The sequence below is a fragment of the Etheostoma spectabile genome, chromosome 21 (genome assembly GCF_008692095.1).
Source record: "Etheostoma spectabile isolate EspeVRDwgs_2016 chromosome 21, UIUC_Espe_1.0, whole genome shotgun sequence".
NCBI classification, from domain to species: domain Eukaryota; kingdom Metazoa; phylum Chordata; class Actinopteri; order Perciformes; family Percidae; genus Etheostoma; species Etheostoma spectabile.
The window spans coordinates 21,082,322-21,105,493 of record NC_045753.1 but is presented as its reverse complement, the minus strand read 5'-3'; the positions used below and the strand labels follow the sequence as shown (position 1 = coordinate 21,105,493).

General features: G+C 43.1%; 1 protein-coding gene across 2 annotated transcripts in view; it reads right to left on the bottom strand.

Annotated features, from left to right (window-relative positions):
- Positions 1 to 1,133: 1,133 nt before the first annotated feature.
- Positions 1,134 to 23,172, bottom strand: part of ntn2 (netrin 2) — a 46,362-nt gene continuing 24,323 nt past the window's right edge. For both annotated transcript variants that reach the window (XM_032503084.1, XM_032503083.1), the window contains exons 3-7: positions 19,088 to 19,276; positions 13,447 to 13,596; positions 11,171 to 11,224; positions 5,288 to 5,362; positions 1,134 to 5,194 (exon numbers count right to left, since the gene is read on the bottom strand). In XM_032503084.1, the coding sequence (XP_032358975.1) occupies positions 4,809 to 5,194; positions 5,288 to 5,362; positions 11,171 to 11,224; positions 13,447 to 13,596; positions 19,088 to 19,276 (854 nt within the window). In that variant the 3' untranslated portion in view covers positions 1,134 to 4,808. The remainder of the gene's footprint in view (positions 5,195 to 5,287; positions 5,363 to 11,170; positions 11,225 to 13,446; positions 13,597 to 19,087; positions 19,277 to 23,172) is intronic.

Here is a 23,172-nt window from a genome sequence, read left to right as displayed (position 1 = left end):
TGTCCTATCCTGTTAAAGATTTTTAGTTTAAATTTAAAATCCAATTGACTCTTTTATGCGGTCTCATATATTCTTAAGGTGGAAAAGGCCTGTTAAGGGATGGAAACGTTGTCTACTGGCTTGAGAGACTTTAGGGATGGTAAAATCAGCCCATGTTAAAAAGTTCCCAAAAAGAAGGTCCCAAAAAAAAGTATAATAATACTAGTAGGAGCCTGAATCATCACTCTCCATCCTACAGTCTGAAAGCTCAAGGGACAGGTCAAGCAGGCATTTTTACCGTTGTTTCTTGGTGTGAATTTGTGCCAAGATAAGCCAGATGATGCAGAAGAGTTCTGACAGAGGTTTTGTTAACACACACTGAAAGTGATGCTTTTTTAAGGATGGTGCCTTAAAGTGCATCATTTGCCACTTGACTTTGTCCAATCTCAGTCACAAGCAATAAGGGAGAAAGACAAAGAGACAAAGGGAGATAGAAAGACAAGCAAGCTGATGGGAGGACAGAATATCCAGGATGAATGTGCTTTATGCAGAGACGTATGTCATGGTGTACGTGTGTGTGTGTGTGTGTGTGTGTGTGTGTGTGTGTGTGTGTGTGTGTGTCCAGACAATACTCAGCAACCTCTATTCTCAAAGCCTTGATGGCCATGCCTGGGGAGAGTGATGATAATGGGCGCTTTCCTGTAATTTACTTCAGGAGAATGGATGGCCAGCCTGTTTGGTTAGAGGGTGGGAGACGAGGAGAGAGGAGGATGTAGGTGAGGGGGGGGGGGGGGGGGGAGAGTAAGGATGTTTCCTGCTTTGGACCTGACTTGTGGGTTGGGTTTCCTTAGAGGTGAGGACCATATTCAAGTGTGTGTGTGTGTGTGTGTGTCTGTGTGTGTGTGCGCCTCGCTGTTTATTTACAGAGCTTTAGCTCTTGCTCTGTTCATAGAGGAGGGGAGCCGCTCTACCCGGTGCTCTCCCCCTTCAGACCCCGGTCTAGCCCTTGTGTGAGTGGAAACACACCAGAGCGGTGCCCACTGTATGCGAGCATACTTTCCATGGGAAACACACACATATCAATTTGACATTATTTCCGCAGCTCAGGCTAATGACTGCAATTAAAGAGACAGATGATCAACACAACACACAGCTCATTAACTAATAATTTATTTTTTTTATCATTTAGATTAAAAAGTCAGTGGTTCATTGCCTCAGAGGAAAAATGTACAAGGAAGACTTTGATATAACAGAAGTAAAGAGCAGGACTGAATGGAGGGAAGAAACCCTTTGTTCCCCGGTAAAGATAGGTGGACAATTTCTATGTGAGTGAACGAATATTCCCAGGACATTAATGCAACAGAAAGTAGTTGGTTGTAGTGTCATTTGCCGTCATTGCCTTTATGTTAAAAAGCAGAGGGTCCGATCAGGCCGTCTCACATTTGTATTTAATTCTCCTCACAGTCATTTACAATTGGGCGGCTGTTGTCTGGAAACAACATAAAACCGAAAAAGGAATACATTCTGTGTAATATCTGAACCACATCTTCTGGTTGCGATCACAAAAGCATATGTTTCTGGTTTCCACATCCATATAACATCCTCTGGTTTGTACATCCCAGGCCAAGTGATGCTTTTACAAAAGACACCATGAATGGCAGAGGCAGTTCAGAACATATTTACAACATTAAAAACGTGTCAAGATTTATTAAACAAGGTGAGATGGAAGTGAACCAGAATGAAATGGGAATCAGGTCAGGGGGGGGAAATGTAAATGAGAATTCTTCATCATCGGCTATTCAGACTCGTCAATGCAAACAATAAAACAGTGGCAAAACCCCTACAAGGTCTGCCTTCAAATGAGAGCTCTCTCCCCTCTCTGCACCTTCAGTTCATGTGCATATCACTTGTTTATTTGGGTAAGGTTAATTAGACACACACACACACACTCACACACGCACACCTGTGAATGCTATAAATGCTGCAAAGGGAGGGGAGGAAACAAAGCAAAGCAGTTATGGCCTCAGTTCCATTGCCAAGCTGCTGGGCTTGTTAACGTAAAACAACAGGACGGCTCTCCCTGTGAGGCTCACTAAATAGCTTTCACAAGACTACACTTCCACCCCCCAAACAACATCTGGCACACTTCTTATCTTTATTCCAACATTCAGGGTGGGTACTTAAGAAAAGAGAAAACAGAGAGCCAAAAGAAAGGAAAAAGGGATTTTGTGCATGAGCCCAGATTCAAGGACAGCGTAGTTCCTCCGCAAGTGTGTTGGGTGCTTAAAGAGTTGAGCGCTAGAGAGGCCTCCTGGGCACGTAATTTGACCATCAATCATAATGTGTCACAGCGTACTCGCATACCGGTGTGAGGAGACTGGTGCTACTGTAACACCACCTGTCTGACGGGGCCACTGCGGACAGCCAACACACACATAATTGACCGGTTCTGCATTTTTGTGAAATTCCAACGATGGGAATTGTGCCCTGCGTGGGCATAGTGCTGTCAAAACTTTTTTTTTTTTTGTCCTTATTTGCTCTTTTTGTCACACATTACAAATCACGTTAGGTGGATAATAACTCATTTTGGTTACAGGTTTTGTTTTTGTATTATCAAAAATATCATTGTAAGACAGACAGATATGCATGAAAGATCCACAATCATTTGAACGACATCCTGTTCATCAATAGCAACAATTGTGATGGCATCCACATTCTTAAGCTTGGTGACATATTTGACATGTTTCTTAAACACTTACAATCAGACCGTACACCTGTGTGAGTGTGTTCTTCACAGTTTGACATACATTCTCGGGAAGACGTGAAAACGAGCTACAGTGCAGTACAGTACACCACTGAGGGGGTTTGGCAGCCTCGTTCTGTGCTGTCACTTATCTAAGACACTGAATACACAACAACATGCAAAATGGGTTTAAAAAAAAAAGGGAGTTAGGGGAGGGCGGTGGCTGACACAGAGAAGAGAGCGGAGGAGAGACATTTTGGAAGAATGACAAACCAAACATACCGCCGCGGCAAGAGGAGCATAACCACTCGCTAGCATGACATGCCTGTCGGCACACTCGCTGCTACGCTAGCTTGATGTTCCCCTCATAACTTTGTTTATCTTGTACTCTAGTTAAATAAATTGTAATGTGCTTTACAAAATGAAATGACAGCAAACGGCAGATAAAAGCTTGAGAGCAACCAGACGGGTCTCTCTGTGGTTTTTTTGTTGGTTCATAGTCTCTTAATTGAATTTAAAAAACTGACTATGGTTATTTGGCAAAGGATGACAGTGACATGACTGTGTGAGGGTAGGCAAGTAGGAGAAGATGTCTTGGGAAGTTTTCCTTTGGATCTCGATGCTCATTTTAAAGTTTAGTTCTTGCTCACTGTAAGGTTTTGATGGACCAGCAAAAACCACAAGCATGCAAACATAACAAAGCACATGAGGAATGAAATATGATCCTCTCATGTCATAATACAATCAGTGAGCGCTAAAAACTTTCCAGCCTCATTCATTTTGTCAAAATACACTAGAGAAAAACACGACTATGTTGTTTATCCGACTTGTTTTCTTTTTACTGCATGAAAAGGAACTCTCGTTTGAATCTCTTAATACGGCAAACAAAAGCCTGAGAGTCACTGGACGCATCACGAAAATGTTCAGACATTTAAATACAAAGAAATGACATGACACAGCGACATCTGGAAGGACAGTATCCATAAAGCGAGGAAAAGTCTCCTTGGAAATATGGGTATTGTTCTAAAAAATTCCAGCCATTTGTCCACACCGCTTGATCTGTCTTCCAGAAAAAAAAGTGACAAGCAATGAGTCATGATGGGGATGCATGACTTTATAAACCACTCGTGAGAGGGACTAGCGGTGAAGAGGCACAGCCCCGGAGGCCTGGAATGTGACTCACACATGCTAACAGGGTTTGTTCTGCTTAAAATGAAACAAAAGGATATATCTCAAATAAGGATACGGCAGGCATATGGATGGATGAGATAAAACGTAGCCACACGAAGAATAGAAACTCTACTATGAGCAGTGGATATAAGAGCCTACACAAGCGGTTTATTCTGTGATGGCTGTCTGGTGGCAGCAGCAGTGATGGTGAGACTGAAGTTTGCTGTGGAAAACATCCCTGCAAAGGGAGCCCTTGGTTCCTCATGTGACAAGAGTTTCATAGTTACAGTCTGTAGAAGTTGCTACAGAGACCTAAAGCAAGTAGGCCCATTTTTTATGAACATTTTAAAAGCAAATGTCGAGTCATGCGGTCCAGCTCGAGCTGATCCGAGTTGTTTCAACAATGAAACGTGAGGAGGCCAAGCTGAGGTTGTGCAGCTTGTCGGGTTGCTGAAATAGGTCAGTGGCAAACTGTCGAATAAAAATCCTCAGAGAAGCGTGGTAAATGTCAAACAGAGTGGCAGGAGAAAGTCAGTCTTGACAGGAAGAGCAGGTTGAGGGACAAGGGGTCGTGGCTGGGGGACGAGTGACACATTTACACCGTCGTCGAGGGAGGGAATGGCATCTGCTTTTCTCTACACTTCATACCCTTTTTAATGGTCCCTTTTTAAGGCAAACCAATTGGACAAAAAAAGACAACTGACATAACAAAGACAAACCTTGAGAAATAAAAAGGAACATCATTATACAATATACACAAAACGTGGTCCTTAAAAACAGGCAGGGTACATGCAGTCTTTCTAATGTGCAGTGTTCCTGTGATGGGGGAAGATAGCGGGGGGGGGAGGAGGGGAGGGAGATCACTGGGTAAGGTTCATGAAGGGAGGGAGAGGTAAGGATGAATGCTGTTTTCCCATCATGCTTTGCTGCACTTCCCCTTCTTCTCTTTGCGCTGGAACTTCCTTAGGCGTCTCGTCCAAACGTCCCTCCACTGGATCACCAGGCTGTTCTTATCAGCCATTAAGCCCAAGCGCTCTGCCCCAGGACTGGTGGCTCCGCCCCCGGGCCCGACCCCTGGACTCGTCCCGGTGCCCGTCCCGCCGTCGCTGCCCCCCATCACCAAGAATCGTTTGCTCATCTGGATTTTGGGACATTTGCAGGCCAGGTCCTTCATGTGTACCCACAGGATGTTGTCGCCTCGCTTTAGGGGCTCGCCGCGGCTCTTGTACACAGACACCAAATTAACTGAGAACTTGGCCCAGTCCCCCACCGTCTCCATGTCCAGGACGTTCACTTGCACCGCTGAGGACACATTGGCAAAAAATACACTCAGGTCAATTCTCCTGACGCAGTACGTTTATTAATAACGGGTGATAAGAAATTCTACTCTCTTACCATAATCCTTTTTGCAGTATTTCTTCATGTTGATCTTAAGGTTGCCCTTCACTGGTTTACAATAGGACTCGCAATCTGAAAAGAATTAGGACAACTCGTGTAAAGCAGGCTGGAACTTAACAATACTTACTGACACTCACATTACACACATAATGGGACAATTACACACTTTGAATCGTTGACATAAGTTTGCATTTTAGGACACTGTTTCATAGTGCATTATATGGTGCTTTTGTTGCAGCACCAGCACATCTTTAATGCAAAGTTAGTGTGACAAACGCTGTAAACTGTTATGTGCTGTGAAACCACCAATAAACACACTCAACAGCATCAGAATAAATCACTATGTGCTTGTTTCGGTACATGCATGCAGGTCCCATATTATGCTCATTTTCAGATTCATTTAGGTTTTTATAAAACATGTTTACATGCTTTAACGTTCAAAAATTGTATTTCCCTTATACTGTCTGTGTAAATAAACTTTTATTCTTTATTTGGATCTCTATTAGCTGCCACTAAGGTAGCAGCTACTCTTCCCGGGGCCCACACACAACAAAACAAAACATGACGTAAAATAAGACATATAACACAAAAGTCTCAATAAAATCATTCTTAAGACAAATAAAAATCTACGTTGTTGTTTATTTGTTTTTTTATTTATTTATTTTTTTTATAAACGGCTCCATACATTACATATCTGCATAGTGCACCTGTTCCGGGTTTTTGTTTTACTAGATAACCCTAGTATCCTGCCTGGTAGTGTGACTATGTTGGTCTCTCACAGAGGTTATTTGTGAGTACAAAAAAACTTGGTTGTTTCCTATAACAGATAGTCCTGAAGACTAGATTGCACCCCCAATCTATCCTCTGCAGCTGTACTCAGGTATTTTAGTGCCTGTCTCTTTAAGCTCCCCTATAAAGCGTAGTCTACTCTGATTGGTAAGCGTTTGCATCTGCGCTCTCCACCTCCGTCATTGCAGCCGGGGAATGACTGTAACAGCACTGTAGTGGCACTTTCTAACTTTAAATAGTATAGTTGTGACATCACAACCGCATGAAAATCCTGACAGCTCAATTAAAGCAACGTTGGAGAACATTTCCCGCTTTGGTCCCCCTACAGGTTGGAGACGGAATTGTCCATTACGTTACATTGTCCAGTTCATTCAAACTACAGATCCGCTACCAAATCTGGCAAATTTACATAATGCAATGTAATGGACAATTCTTTTTCCAACCTGTAGGGGGACTGAAGTGGGAAAAGTCCTCTAGCGTTGCTTTAAAAAGGCACAGTTTCTGAATACGGCTGTGTGTATTTCCCTGTGGCTTTAGCATTTTGATACTTACACAGTATTTATATAGAACCTCGACCTGCTTTATAATAAAAAAGACATGGGAATCTCACTTTTTTTTTAAATATAGGACCTTTAACACATGAAAATGTATAAGCTATACAGTATATGTTTTGGATTATATTTGTACTTGTCTTGTTTTATAACCTTGAGGCAAATATGCTCATATTCAACAATATCTATTCACTGACAGGACAGAAGGCTCCTAGAAAAACTGGAGCAGGTTGCATAATGTTGAGCCTGTTTTTTTTTTTTGTTAAAATACAACTTCTGACAAATCACACATCTGACCGCTGCAACAGCCAGTGCTTGGACGCAAGTTGAAACATACCAGAGGAGTAAAAGTGTTCAGTTTGACATGTTTTCGGGGGTCTTGAGGAAAGACAGAGCGTGGTGGAAGCAGTAATGGTTGGATGGATGTGAATAGACCTTGGCTGCCAGCGTGACGACTAAGACCACACATTGGACAGATGACCTCCATTGACCATTCTTAGGCAGAACCGCTAGTGATGAGGTGTTATAATTACGATTATGACAGTTAAAATGGGCCTCTTGGCTGAGTGACCAATCTCAGATTTCTACTTATTGGACTCTAAAAATAGCCTTGGTTTGGTTAACTTTTCATGTATGAGCTTCTTCTTTTTTTCAGAAACTGCATTGGAAACAGTTCAGCCCTGATTTTCTCAGTCTAGGACCGCTCTTGCCGCAGCCTCATATACTGTATCTTTTAACTCTTTGGCCCAAAGTTTACCTTCAACCTGAAAAACAAACTACAAGAATAGTTGAATTTATTTTTAAAATTGATGTTGAATGATGACTGTGTACGGGACTTCCTATGGGCCGATAAAATCAGATAGAGCATGTGCATGTAATTATTTCCCTTGGATTGTTTCTTGCGACCTTGGAATATTTATTTTAGTCATATTAACATTAAAAGCTTTGCTTCTCTGTGATCACGAAATGCATTTTCCATGAACTGAGAGCAGAGGGAATAGAGAACAAAGAAGACAGGCCAAATTAAATCAACTTTCAAAAAACAGATGAAAGTGCTCATGTTAAAAATCAATAACATGAATCACTGATAAAAAAAAATGTTTAGCATGGCATTGTGTTTTTAAACTGTGCTCATGGCAACGACTGCTACCGGAAGAACAAACGAGACACAGTTAATCATTAGCAAGTCTCTACTGTACTTGACTGGATGCCACTGGATTTTAAGAACCGTAGAATTTTTGATCCACTTATTTCAATTACAAAACTATGAGCAGGACACAAAGTTAAGGGAAAAAAATATGAAAATGATGGAGAATGCCAAGAAGGGCATATTCCAACATGGTTCAGTTTCATTGAGGGGACACGAAAAGCTGACCATGCTCCTCAATTGGAATGTCAGGGCATGAAACTGAAAAACCACATGCTGGTAACTGGACTGGTATCTGCGGTCAGGCCTCTCATTGCCTTCAATAAGGAAAACCATTCAGTCATATTGCTTCCCAAAGCAAACCAAATAAAATAGCTGAACGTCAAATGCCCAAAGTAGAAAAAAATAGTGGCCGTGAAAGAGAGAGAGAGAGAGAAATTAATGCTTTCTGGGGTTGCATGAGAGTTGGGGTGTTGCATCGTTCATTTTTTTTGCAGAAAGACGGATGGAGCAATGAAAGGAGTGCAAGAGGAGAACGAAACAGGGGAACCGAGGAGCCCATAAAAATGTCCAGGAGGCTTGGCTGTATATCAGAGCACGGAAGATTTTATTAGCCAGAGAGAGGAGTGACAAGGAAAGAAAGGGGGAAAGAGAGAGCAGATGGCAGCTTCCAATAACCTCGAGACAGGGGGACTTAAAAAAAAGATGAGTGGAAGTGTAGATGTGGACGGGTCCAGAAGTGTACGTGTGGATAGATTTGTGTGTGTTGTACATTAGTCACATACTTTAAAAGGTGCAGTAGGTAAGACTTATAAAACTAAATCTCTGTCATTATGGATGACATTGACCCTAAGTTTGAGTAGAAATACATGAAGCAGATAATTGAAAAAATAAAAATAAAAATCCGGCTCCTCTGGCACCACCTACAGCCTGCAGTGCGATTTGAAAAAATCCACAGCTCTCTGTTCAGATGCACCAATCAGGGCCACGGGGGGGGGGAGCTAACCGCGTATCAATCACTGCTCATGCACACACATTCATTCTCCCCGGGGGAGGCGGCTTAGGAGACCGTTATGGGCTTTAGCAGAAAAAGGGGAGGGACTGAGAAGTTGTCAATGGTCAAATCTTTTGGCTAAGTCCTGGATTTTCAATATCCTACAGTAGCTTATAATAAATTAAACTTACAGCTTTAGTGAGTAACTTTTTTATAAAAATGAACATTTAAGCCATTGCCAAATGAGTTAAAACAAAGCTAATTAAGACTATCAGCTCCTCAAAACTCTCTCTGTATTTCTCAGCATGGCTGTGTTCAGAAATTGACATTGTCCGGCAACTTTCGCGTTCAGAAACTCGAGTAAAGATCACTCCACTGAAGAGTTCATCATGTCTTTCTGTTTTTTAAAAAAACATGTCCTCCTCGACTACATAGCAACTGTGTGGAGGAGGGGTGGGGGTAAAGCGCAATCACAGAAGGCTTGTGTTATGTGGATGCACCGACAGAATTGTTGTCATTGCTAAGAATTCCTCATGTTGGAGACAGAAATTACGCACTATAGCTTTAAATATCATAGCTTGCTTAAGGTCTTTTTCATTAAAAGTGTGTGGTTTCATGTGCAGATCATTATCATGTAAGTGTGCATGCAACTGTGAAAGGCATGCATTTGTATGAGATGCGCATGGATTTGATTAGATCCCAGCCATTGTGTGCGGTATACAGTGGCTGGCCTAAAGGTATCAGTGGTGAAAAGCTGGCTGGGAGACAGTGTGTTTTCCCATGAATGAAGAGTCGCTTTCTGCTGGCTGTTCACCTGGAAAAGCTCTCGTTGAAATGCCCACTGACCCAGAAGACCGGCCTACTGAAAACACTCACAATTGGCTCCGGCAGCTTTGATGCCCTCGTTCCCTTTAGCCCCTCTCACTGTGCCATGACAAGGACAAATTACACCCACCGCCCCTTACACAAAAACTTTTTTTAGGGGCCTTGGATTTCTGATGGTGAAACTTGTTCTTTAGTTTAGGAAGGAGAAGGACGGGGGAAATGCTCTGGTGTGTTTGGAAGAGCCTGAGGTGAATTGGCGATCAACAACTTTTGTGTTCTGAGACCCTGTAACATTTTCCCAGGGAAGTTGTAAACACAAGAAAGGGCAGGACTGTGCATTTTTTTCGTTGGTTTTTGTTTGTTTTTTCCAAAAAGGCTCAAAGCACGAGTAATGACAAGAAACAGAATGAGAATGAAAAGAAGCTGAAAACATCAGAAATGTATTATATATATATATATATATATATATAACTAAAGTAATACATAGACAGATATTTTGAGATTTGAAAGAGATGATAAATATTGCTTTTATGTGTGGTATGTATGCAGCTGAAACTTGGCTCTGTCAAAGGTTAGGTTAGGGGGTTCATGTGATGGATTAATTCTTGCATTATTTTTGTTTCCAGTCTTTGTGCTAAGCTAACCTAAGCTAACTAAGCTAACTAACAACTAACTAACTAAGCTAACTCACAAACATGAGAGTGATATATATGTACACTCAAGAAAGCAAATAAGTTTATTTTCCAAAATGTCAAACTACTCATTTAATGTAAGCCAATGTATTAATTTTTTTTCAATGGTGTTTTTTCTATAGTTACTGTATACAATGTTCATTGGCTGTGTGACCAAGTTTGGCCTTCAGTTTCAATATTTTCCTATGAAATTAAATCATAATCAGCTAATCTTTAATATAACACCTTAAGCTGTATTTGAAATGTAATAAGTCCACAAGTAAAAAGTGAGCTTTCTGACTAAATGAAAGAATAGAAAAACACAAAAATGATGTGCTTTGAATGGTGCAGTCTGAGTGATGATATATGTTATAAACCCACTAATGAATCAACATTTCCAAATCAACACCGCTATTCAAATCAAACAGCCACAGAATGAAAAATAAGGGCAGGGTGTAATTGACCGGAGCGTAAATTGGACAGTTAGAGGGAGAGACTGAACAAATTTCCCCACAGCCACTTGCCAACCCTCTTTTCACGCCTCAAAAGTCTCCCTTCCACTATATCTCCCAGATACACTTTAACTAATCACCTCTGCTGCCTATCTGTCGGCCTTGGCTTTAAGCTGCAGTTATATTTCGAGCTCAGCAAGGCTCCACTAACTTGAGGTTAGCGGTTGGAGGAAACCGTGCCAAGGACACAGGTTATTTAAGACAATGGAACAATTCTGCTGGTCCCAGTGCACTCGTTCTCCTTGCCGAACTTCAAAAGAGGGGCCCCACCCTTCATTAATATTTATTCCACACCTTAAAACTCAAGTCCAGAAATATTAAAAAATTATGTTTTGGTTCCTCTCATAAAGCAGTGGTGCTTATGGGCGAGGTGCAGCGAGTGAATACCAACCTGCTGGTTCCTCTGTGCTGCTCACCACAGCTGTGGGGTTGACCACTGGGATTTCTGAAACACACACACACACAAGAAATACAAACGTTATTTCACTGCTTAAATGTAAATCCATGCCTTTCAAGTATGGTCTAAGTGATTTGGCTTCATTTCTGGCTAACCATGCATGTGTGGTCAATATAATAAAGTACAGTATGTCTGAATTGGTATAGGGAGGTTTTGTGGATATATAAACACACCTACAACAAAATAAACAGGGTAAGCTTTTCAAGAGAAGTATATTTTCTCACCATAGACATTAAGAGAGAATACCAGGATAGTTGTACAGTAAATTTGGATTGTGACATATGTCAACTATACACATGAAAACACATGGGGCATTGCAGACAGACATGCTAGATTAACACTGACAGACTGACAGGGATACTTATTGGTGGTGAGAGGGAAGACAGGCTTAAATAATCCATGCATTCCACAGACTAATGTGGTGGTTCCACTGTCATTTTTAAGGAATACGTTGAAAGATCCTGAGACAGTGGAAGTGGAAGAAATGATGGAGGTCAGAGGACCAGATTAAAGCTTTGAAGTACACTCAATAGATGCACCACAAATTCACCCAGTAATCCAGTTTAGACAAGTCAGTCCATTCAAAGTCGGCACACTTGATACATCTGAGAGAGAAGTTCTTTGAGAAAAACTGATTGAAATGGCAAGGTGGCTGCTCTAGATTAGTCTCGTCCTCCCCTAACAGATGCTGGGTTAACACTGCTATGTAATCTCCATGCAAGCATGTATAGACAGATGGACAGATGGCAAGGGGGCAATTTTGGTTGGATCGTCTTGAGACAGATGCAGCCGTCCCTCGCTGTGCCCGCTGGCTACACTAAAAAGTGCCTCGTGGAATTCCTCCAGGACTTCTCTTCTAATCGTATGCAACTTCCCAATACAAATGCTAATGCTAATGATTGGCCCATTGCTTTTACCGTAAACAGAGTTACTGGAACGCCGGCTTAGCATCCACCCAGAGGATCTGCTTTTGATTGGATTTGGAGTTTGAGGGTTTGAACCAAGCGAGTGGGAGTGTGTAGGGGGGTTGTTGGAAAGCTGTTTTGAGGGAAAAGCAGCAGTTGTCTCTGTGAAATTATGGACACCCCGCCAACAAAAACACATAAGGGCACGGAGCTTTGTGACGGCAGGCGCAGCTGCTAGAAGCCAATTTGAGTCTGTGTGCCCTCATGGCCACATCATGTGAAGACAGACAGATGATGAAAGGATCATTCAGATGAGGGTCGCTGCCATCATACTAATTGGCTGCTTAATGGGCTTGTCTTCTGTCTTGGGGTCCGGGAGCCTCAATAGGAGGTAAGACGCCCACCACAAAGCCATATTGACACACACAGTTGTCTATAATGCTATTCGTAATGGATCCAAATGTGTGCCCGTTACTTAAACGCACATACACAATTCTTCTTGTTCTCACTTGGATGGTTCAGTGGTGCTCAAATGAGTGGGGTCTGCCATCCATGACCACAGTTGTTTTCTCCTTCTCGCCCATCCGCCATCTGCTCAGGAGCCGCATGTGAGAGAAAAAACACGGCACCATGTGGCACAGCGTGGCGGAGCTCGGTACGGCACTGGGCGGCACGGTTTGCTTTTGGTAGAGGTTGTCTTTGTGAGTGTGTGCCCGCACCGCCTGGCATACAGTGTTGGTGGAAAGTTTCCCTCTATTACACACGCCTGCATGTGTCGGGCCGCTGGCGAAATTCATAACCCACACGCACGCATGCACATTTGTCACAGGAAATTAAAAACTCGATGTAGTCGACATGCAAACTACAGCAACAAGAGCACACATACACACCCATTATACATCGTTGACAGCAAGTGGAACAACAATAACCAAGTCTTGAGTTCTCACACTACCAGCTAGCCTGACTTTACATCTGGGCCCTTGTTTGCACACGTTTGAGCTGTCCTCTATCGGGTTGGGTGTGCCTGTCAGAAGGCCAGAATAACTTTAGGCAACAGGCAAGGAAGTGTGCTTTCAATTATGCTCTGTAATCTTACCGGTTTGAGTGTGTGCTGCTTTTAACGTAGGTCACTACTTTATTGTAACTATGTATTATGCCTTTTGTTTTAGTATGCTCTTCATAATGAAGCTTGTCGGTATTTTGCAGTTTTACGCAGTGACTCACTGCCAAGATGATGAAATGACCGCGCTGAAGACAGTGTCATATGCAGTGACTAGTAGTTGTGTGTACATGTGAGTCACTCACTGATGCAGGGGGCCACAGGTGAGCGACTCTGCTGGTAGCCCTTGGCGCAGCGGTTGCAGGTGATGCCAGTGACGCCGTCCTTGCAAGGGCACTGGCCTGTGGTCTGGTTACACGTCTTGCCTGCTGCGCCCACAGGATGGCAGTCACAGGCTGGGGGGGGTGGGGGCCGGGGACACAGACAGAGGTGTGAAGGGATGGGGGAGGGTTGTGATAAAAGAAAGAAGCGAGAGACAAAATATGTTAGATGTGGATTCGTTAAACAAAAGGACACTCAGAAGAGACCGTGCTTATTCCTCAGATTTGGATTCCCGTCTATTTCTGTGTGTGTTCCCTGACCTTCCAGGAGACACACTGTGCATGTGTGTCTGTTTGTGTGAACAAGGGAAATAGAGAAAGAAATCATGTGTGATAGTTGAAGAGAGTAGTAGTGGGATCGGGGAACGCTTTTAGGCTATGGACCCCCAACCTGAAAGAGAGACGTTAAAGGACCTCCTACTACATATTACATATATATGAAATTGAGTTGCATAATAAATTGGGCCTACCCTAATTGTAGGGTGGCCTAAAGCTTTTACACATACTTTGTATGGTGCCCTAAGCTATTATTTACATATTTATCTTTGCTAATATGTTTATTCAGCCATATTTTAAGTTTGGGGGAAAAGACATTTCAAAAAAGTATTAAAGCAACAATTTGGCGGCCCCCCCGCAGTGACTCTGAGGACCTCCTAGGGGTTGCAGAACCCCTGTTGAAGATCTCTGATTTAGAGCATCACTGTCAGGAGACCCAGAAAGGTACACTGTGCCCTCCTCTCTCCTCTCTGCTGGTTTCTGCTCTCCTGACTGCTGTGTGCAGTCCGGAGCCTGTCTGGTGACACGCTCCGCTGTTTCATCACTTCCCGAAAGTTCAGTCAATGCCCGGCAAACGCCAACAGCAACATGCAACGCTCTGGTCACCACACTTTGGCGAGGCTTTTATGACTTTTGCTGGTTCTAGGCAATTTATTCAAGCCCCCTTAAACAACATGAGGCTTTCTTTTTTTTCCTCCTTTTTTTTTGGTTTGAAGAGCTGTTAAATACAAGAGCTGGCGTTGTTAGTCCGAAGCCTTCTGAGAGAGCTTTACAAGATGTCAGAGACGATGACAGGGAGAAGGAGAAACTACATATCGGAGAGTGAGAAATGAAGTGGAGGTTTGGAGAGAAACAGGGAGAGAGTGAGAGCGTGTCAGTGTAGTCCAAACAGAGCCTCTGGTGTGCTCAACAGCATAAACAAAAGTGAATCTAACCAAACTGCGGCTACTCGGGCTCCACTAAATAAACAGACATTTGTTCTTTCAGTAATAAACGCATACTTAACATTTCACGGCAATCGAGCCATACAAACACATTGGTGACATTTCAAAACAAATGGAAGACTTTTATATCTTCTTGAGGAGTCTTCGGGGGTGCGACCGATTGGTTTCTGAACAGAACAAGTCAGAATACAAAGTATCCTTTTGTATCTTTTTTACTGATATGCTGCCAAAAATACAACAAAACAAGGAAATGCAAGGTGAACATTCTGCCTTTCCCCTTTATTTTCAATGTAATTCTTTGGAAAACAGGCGCAGGCTAGTGGAAAATGCCTAAAGAGAGTGTCTCAGCTGTAATTTGATAGCTGTAATTGTCCAAGCTTATCACGAAAAAGACAAGAAAGGCCAAAATTACACTTTGGGGAAAAACCCTGTAACCCAACAGTTTGTTACAATGCTTGCCAGAGGAAGGCAGCTGCTAACATGCCACGGTTTCTTCCCACCACTTGACGGAACCATGAATGTCTTTATTTCCACCGGACATTTTTTAGCTGCTACAACCGAGGAGAGCCTGAGGACCTTACCACCTGTTGACTGGGCAAAGGGAGGGTTTAAACGGCTGAAACTGACCCAAGAGTGATCGTGTGTGTGTGTCTGGCGGCTTTGTGGGGAGGGATTAACTGCGGCTCAGATCTTCAGAAACACGTTTGCCTTTTTTCCGGCAAGGCCAACCGGTCCACAGGTGTCAAAGTGGCTGCACTCTGTTTGAAGCTGTGCACAGAGACGTAAATCTGATGCTTCAGCGTCCGTGCAAAATCCCCACCATTTGAGATACGCAGTCCCCCTAAATTCTAACCTCTATACCCGCCCTCATCAGTCAGAGCCAGAGCTCCTTTCACTGTTACCAGGTACTACAGTGTCCATGGACCATTTGAGAATCAGTCATTCCTGGAGTTTCGGCCCTCCTTCTTTCCTGTGAAATGATCTGATCTGTCTGATACAAGTCTGGAGTTGGTCTGTCAGGCCTGCCGAGACATGTGGCCGTTGTTTCCCGGCTGATCATTGAACAGCCCAAGCTATAGAGTTGATCCGGTCAGTAAGAACAAGATGTGAGAGATGTAGGATGCTCTCACTTCCCCATCTAGAGAATCATAGGCTGTTGAGACATCAGAGTTTACTGTCAGAGTGCGCAATGTTCAGTAAACAACCAGCAACTGCCAGATCTGAACGGGCTGTAAGAGGCAGGATGGGGATGGGGGGGGGGCAATCTCCACCCTTCTTCTCCTTGAACTGCTTTTCTGAAGTTTTATGTGTAGGGGCTCGGGCCAGTTAAGAAGCAGTAAAAACGTCCTCAGAGGTTGATGACTTTTCAAGCCTTTTGTGACTGCAGACGTGACAGGCATCACGTTGGGATTTGTAGTCCTTTGACAGGCTCAGTTTAACTGATTCGTGTTGTGCATGTGTGCATGCATATGGGATAACGTACTTCGAAGTACTACTCTTTTTCTGCAGTTATTGACAGTTCCCACATTTGGAGAGGGAGGTTTTATTAATGCCTTTGGATGGAAAGATGTTTTGTATGTCAGTTAATTGTGAAAATAAATAAAATGGATACATTATGCACAAACTTTTAAATCATGCACAATTACTTTCTTAAAAGATATTAGCATTAATTTAGCTTTAGGGTAATAATGCTATGTTGAAGGACATCCTCTCAGTGACATCTGGGATTAAAATCCGCCCAGGATATATTGATATTGATGTTAATGAACGTCCATTATATTCAAGCCATTGCCAAATAAGTTGCTACAAAGCTAATTAAGACTGTTAGCTCCACACGGCTCTCTCCGTATTTCTCAGCATGGCTAAGTTCAGAAGACGTGTGGAGTCCGGTGACCTTTCAGCGCAGAAACTCAAGTGAAGATAATTACCCCTCCTGAAGAGACCATCATGTTTTTTAAATCCTCCGTGCTCTCCTTGGCTAATGGAGAATCCACGCAGTTGCTTTTACCATGTGGACGCGCTGACAGTTTTGTTGTCATTATTTAGAATTCCTCATGGGAGCAACAGAAACTACACACAAAGAATTGGTGTTATTCAACCTCAAGGATCATATGTTTATGCTGCTATAGGCCACATACTTTAATACAAACCTAAAATTACCCTTAGAACTAGGTTGCGTAACGCTTTTTCTGTCCACAGCAAAGATCCTCATGCCCTGCTTCAGAGCGATATTTGAGACATACGGCCAATGTGGTTTATGTTGGCCGGTGTTGCTTCACATGGACCGTGGCCTAATTTTTGATGCCTTTTATCAATGATCCTTGTGGTCAACGGTTACCAGCTGTACAGCTTGGATTCACATTTTAAAAAAAACTTGATTTTGAAGAGCTCATATAGTGCAGCCAGGCCATGTGGTGATTGCCATGTTTCTTTCATTTTGCTGACTGTTTTAATGCGCGTGACACTTTAAAAGGGCTCGTGGAGAGGCTGGTGCCTGGGCATTTGAACTGGAGCCCTGTAGTTTTGTGTACGTGGGAGGTAAGTGGTGGTGATGGAGGCAGGGGAGAGGTGTTTACTCCTCCTCATACACTCCACAGATTGTGTATAGACACCCATCTACAGAGCTCATTAGAAACAGACATAGCCTGTTTGTCCTCTCAGGGCCTGCGTGAACCCCCAGCCCTCCCCACTCCGGTCTCGCCTTTAGAAAACACCTGTATTTTATTGTTGTAACTCCATTTCAGAAATGACCCCCATTCAGCCATACCGCACCTCTGACCTCTATCTTGATCCCGACACATGGAGAGCAAAAAAAGTCAGAGCTGAAAAATAAAATCAGGGAAGGCGTGAGATGTCGTGAGAGAAATTGGAGAGGAAGAAGAGATGGTGGTTATAAACAGCCATAGGAGAAGAGAAGATGGAGATAAAAAAATAAAAAATAAATAGTGAGCAAGGGCTGAGGAAAAAGAAAATGACGGCTCCTAGAAGGCTGTGGAATTGCTCTGATCAATCATGGAGTCAGACGCTTAGCGGAGGCTTTTTTCAGACGTTAACTTTCATTTCCGTCACATCTGGGGCCTTTGTGAGGGAGGGAGATAAACTGTTTACCACCTGATCATAAGGCTTTGATATGAACAAATTGGAGTGTTTGAAACAACATCTCTGGACTGATCTCCCGTCAGGACTAAGGCAGATCTCTTTCTGTCATTGCTTTGGTGCAGCAACAGGTCAAATGACTTCAGTTTTAGGGTATGTGGCTAAGTCACAGTGGAGTTTTTGCCGTTATATGATGAATGGTTCGACCTCTCAGCTCAACTAACACGGGCAAGAGTGGCCTGATATTGTGCTATTTCTAACCTCTTGGTGTTTGGTTACAGCTTGGGTCGGCTGCAGAAGGAAAACTGAGCGGAAGCCAGTGGGAGACTTTTGCCATGAAATTTCAACCAAAGGATCTTCATGGCTGTGAGCGTTGGCAGCTCTCGCTAATGCTTTTTTGTATTATCTGGAAGTGATTATTTACCATCATCGGCGTCAACAGGATAAAAAGCACTTTCTCTCTCTCTGCTATTGATTTGAATATTTCCCTGAGCAACAAGTACAGGAAACTGGTGTTATTTTTGCAACAAGTCCAGCAAGAGAAGAGAAATGCTTTCAGCATAATATCAGGCTGAGAAATATTCACTGCAAATGTGAAATAATAAAGGGGTAAAATATCTTTTTCCATGAGAAATGCCTTGGTCAATTGATTATATTATGTGGTGTGTCTGGTATGGGGAAACATTTGGTGGGATGGCCTGAAAAGCATGGGGCATAGTATCAATCCCTTTCTCTCTGCTATGGCATGGCAACTCATGCATGACATACTGATATTTTGTATTAAAGTTACCATTGTGTGTGTTTCCAATTATAACTTTTTCCAACATGATTACACAAGTATTAGCAGGGTTAGAACGTCTCAATCAGCTCTGGTTTAAACATTTATTAAACACTTGTCAAATGAAAAGTCAAAAACTGAGCTTAAGGTAATACTCCGTGACATTTTCATATGAATAAATGTTTTTGCTTCTCTATTACTGATTGATATAACACACATGTGATCCTTGTTCATGAAAACCTTTCCATAAGGTGTTGTAAACAGAGAGTGGTTGGTAATTCTTTACCAGAAAATAGTTTTGTATTTCATGTTTTTGGCAGCAGAAGAAGAACTGGGTACTTTAAATAGACCAATAAATGAGACTATCAAACAGTATCAAGTGAAAATTGAAGGAATAGATCAGAGTTGCTGCTTGACTGACAATCAAAATGCAAAAAAAACAGTACAGCAGTACCACAGAAAATCCTTTTACCTTTGCAGGCTCGTCGGTGAGTGATGGGTCTGGCCATGTCTCTGTAAAAGCCCTCCTTGCAGTAGTGGCAGTGGCGGCCTGCGGTGTTGTGGCGGCAGTTCATGCAGACTCCTCCGCTCTTCCTCCCCGACAGCTTATACAACTCCATGTTGAATCGACAGCGGCGGGCGTGGAGGTTGCAGTTGCACGCTGCAGAGAGGAAACGGAAAATTGTCAGTAAATGTATAAGTATCTTCTCAGTATTTATCCTTATAGAGTCGGAATGTAAGCTTGGACGAAATGTGTGCATGGACTGTGCATCGCAAATGTAGGCTTACTACCATGTATATCACAAGAGAGCTGGCAGAGATTTTTCCAAAGAGGCCGTCCATAGTGAGTAGTTAATTATCCACACTTTGGCCGGCTGTGTGCTTGGCTGCTATTTCAGAACTCATCGATCAAAAGTGATATTTGCAGAGCTCATTTTTTTCCATTTCATAATTAATGAATTTGGCTTCTCTCAGCCCATTAGCTGTTAATCACTGGAAAGAGAGACATTAATTTCATGAATCACTGATGAGTAAGGACTCCTTAGATCTATTAAAAGCAAGAGCAATTCAGATAAAGGAATGGACTCAAGCTAGCTGTCTTCTAAATGAGGCGAGCCGCAATATATGTGACATGTGAAGTGAAGTTATATCTCTTCCCAGTCCCTCCCAAATGTCTTTATGTCTCTTCGCCTCACCAGTCTTTCCATCGATTCCTCCACAGACTGCATTTAGCAGCTCTGACATTATTCATAATATCCTCACTCTCTACATGTGGGGTTTGCATTTGAGAAGCCTAATGAGAAACCTCTCCTTCATGTTTGTATAACAGAGTTTGATCCAGACCCTCTGCTGGTTAAATCAGAGTCAGACCTGGGACCTAAAGACTTGGCCGTGGCTTCAAAGACAATTGCCGCAGAGCTAAGCTCTGGTTCAAAGTTATCCGTGGCTAGATTAGAAAGGGGTAAACAACAGCAGAGCTGTTTGACCAAAAATGTCAACAGTTATGGCCAAAACAGGATTATTAGGGCATCGCAACAGAAGGTGATTTTAATTATTCTGGTGGGAGTGTGCTTAAGAAAAATGCCATAACAATATAAAACAATGGGGAATAAGTAAACACAGACTGGCTGAGGGGCTGATGTGTGTGTGGCTATGAGTGCAATACAGTGACTGATGAGTAGGCAGTTATAAAAATATAGGTTCTTTCATTAGTCAGAAAAGGTAACACAAATAAGTTTACTCGTAATTTTAAAGTTGCTATCCTCATCATCACTAGCTGACACAAGGTCACAAAGATGCACTGCGCTCAATGATCCGTGTAGTGTTGGCTGAGCTCCCAGCAGTTGATCAAAAATGATTGCTAATGACACCCGTGGCTCTCTCGCAGGAGGAGAATGACTTGAATACGTGTGTCAAGTAACATGCAAGCAGTGAAAGACATTGTAATGTCCGTCCACACTGAAAAGGGGAAGCCTGGCACCAGGTCGGGAGAGAGGCCCAGTTTTCCCTGGTTGTAGACCCTGGAAAATAAAAGGGGGAGCTGAGCACATTCCCAGACTGTTTCCCAATTCCATATGGTTATTACGCGGCCTAATTTGTATGGAATTCTACAGTTCATTAAATACTGTTTTCATGTATGGATCCATATCGAGGCAGCGCTGCTGGATGTTTTGGTGTGCTCTCATGATCTTTGACCCCGGCGAATTGTCCAAAGGAGATTTGTTGGATACTGAGGAAAGTTTGCGCATTGCACAAAGCTTTTTACCATGAGTGATTTGGTCTGTTTTTCAACTGACAGAAATCTAGCGTGTGTGCATGCGAACAACTGAACAGCCTGTCCAACTTCTTCTGAAGGGACTGTGACAAAGAACACATCAGCTCCAGTGAGTGGCTGGGGCTGCTGGGGTGGGGGGTAAGAGTGAGGTGGGGGGTGGGACTGTGATTATGATCAAGCGTCTCAAACACACACAGCTGGGAGCACTTGTGTCCATTAACACCTTGTAGCAGAACATGAAAGCGATGGTAACGACGGTACCTCTTAAGGAATCTTCTCGATTCGCTGCTGTGCAACAAGATCAGCCGACAAAGTCTGGAGTAGGGAAAGAATATGTTCAAGTGTAGAGAATGTAAAGAATGCTCCAGAATTTAACCTTTAAATGATTTAGCATGTGTAGAAGTGATGGCTTTAACGACAGCGAGCCTTTTTTTTGTGTGACAGAGACTGAGGGAATTAGTGTCGGGAAGAAATAGGAGTTTAGTTTTTGACTGAAAATAAAAGCATGAATGATGTGATGTGATTGACGGAGAAAAATAAATAAGCCAAAATCACTGAAGTAGATGGTTGTATGTGTACCCGTTTGTGTGTGTTTTCTATGGTGTACACGCTGTGTGCAGTTAACTTCAGCTCGGAGCTGCAGCTGCCCAAAGATCCTGGAATGTTTATGGGTTTGTTTTGAAGTGCCACACACACACACACACACTCACACTCACACTCACACTCACACTCACACTCACACACCCCAAATTAGGCTCAGCGGGGATAACTGAACACTGTTGAAGGCCATTTTTCAATTCATTAACACATCAAAGCCTCACTAGTACTCTGCAAAAAACACACTAATTCCTATCTATTGAAGTAAAAAAAAACAGACATTTCAGCGCAGAAAGGAGTTCTGCAGCAAAGAAACTGTGATCCTCCAGTGAGCATGGCTCCTTTATGGGTCAGTGTCCAATTCAAGGATGCATAAATGTGGTTCCTCGTGTTGTCGTGGAAATCAAACAACAAACACAAGCTACGGGCTTGGCAAACAGAGGGATGCTGCAACAAAAATAAAGGAGGGGATGGAGACAGGGCAGCATGAAAACCCTAGGAAAATATTAGAGTAAAGAATAGTTTCATACTTTGTCATCAAAATGAAGCGTGCAAAATGATATTTTTTTAGTTAAATAACTGTTCTTCCTTTTCACAGTTTGCACACATCTCAGCTTGTGATCTAGGTGGTGCTTAGTTCTTTAAGCCCGGGTAAAATTAGGGAACATTTCAATTAAGGTAGACTGACAGAAGAACAAACCATTGTTCTATTTCGGCTTTTATAACAGATGCCTCAACACGTAAATGTGTCTGAACAAGCTCACAGACGGGTCTGTCATGTGTGCTATGACAAATTGGCCCGTAAAGACTGAGCTCAACAAATAAAATGCAAGTGTGTTTGTGTGGAGTGCACCACCTCTCTGTTCCCCTCCATATGTCAGGGATAAATCAAACCTCATTTTTCCTTCAGCTCCACCAAAGCCAAGCCGGTAAGCACAGCCAATTGATTTTGGATGCCTGTGCAAGACCTAAATCCCATGGCTAAAATTGGTCCTGTAGGGCCGCTCTCCCACCACCACCTCTCCCCTGTTGGCCCAAGCCGCGGTCCAGACCTGCTGCAACCCCCCTTGGGTGCCCTCTTTGCCTGGCCAAGCAGGCTCTGCTATATGGGCTCCTGCCATCATGTGTGTGTGTGTGTGTGTGTCGGTGTGTATGCTGTGTGTTTGGGCTGAGTTCCGCCTGGCTGCTCCAGCCACCTGCTCAGGGCACCAGGGGGAACACCCGGTTAATTAGCTCCTCATTAGAGCCAAGGCAGTGTACAGTGTGGACACACACACACACACACACACACACACACACACACACACACACACACACACACACACACACACACACCCACACACACACCCACACACACATACACTAGAGACACTGCTTCAAGCGGTAGTAACTGCTCACAGAATGACATGGATCAAGTGACAAAAGATGCAAAAAAAGTCAAACAGAAGTGAGACTTGAACAGCTGTAAACACCGCTGGGTCTGTAGGCTCTAACGAACTGTGGACAACAAGCTGAGACAAAGATTTATGAACTCTGAGCTGAGGACTAACAGGAAACTACAACTCCTGCTATCCTACAAGCATTACATTGGCCGTGCTATGTACGCAAGAGCTTCTACCTCTTTGCACCAAAGCCACTTCAGTACCAATCGCTCTTTCCTTTTTCTTCCACACAGACATATCTTT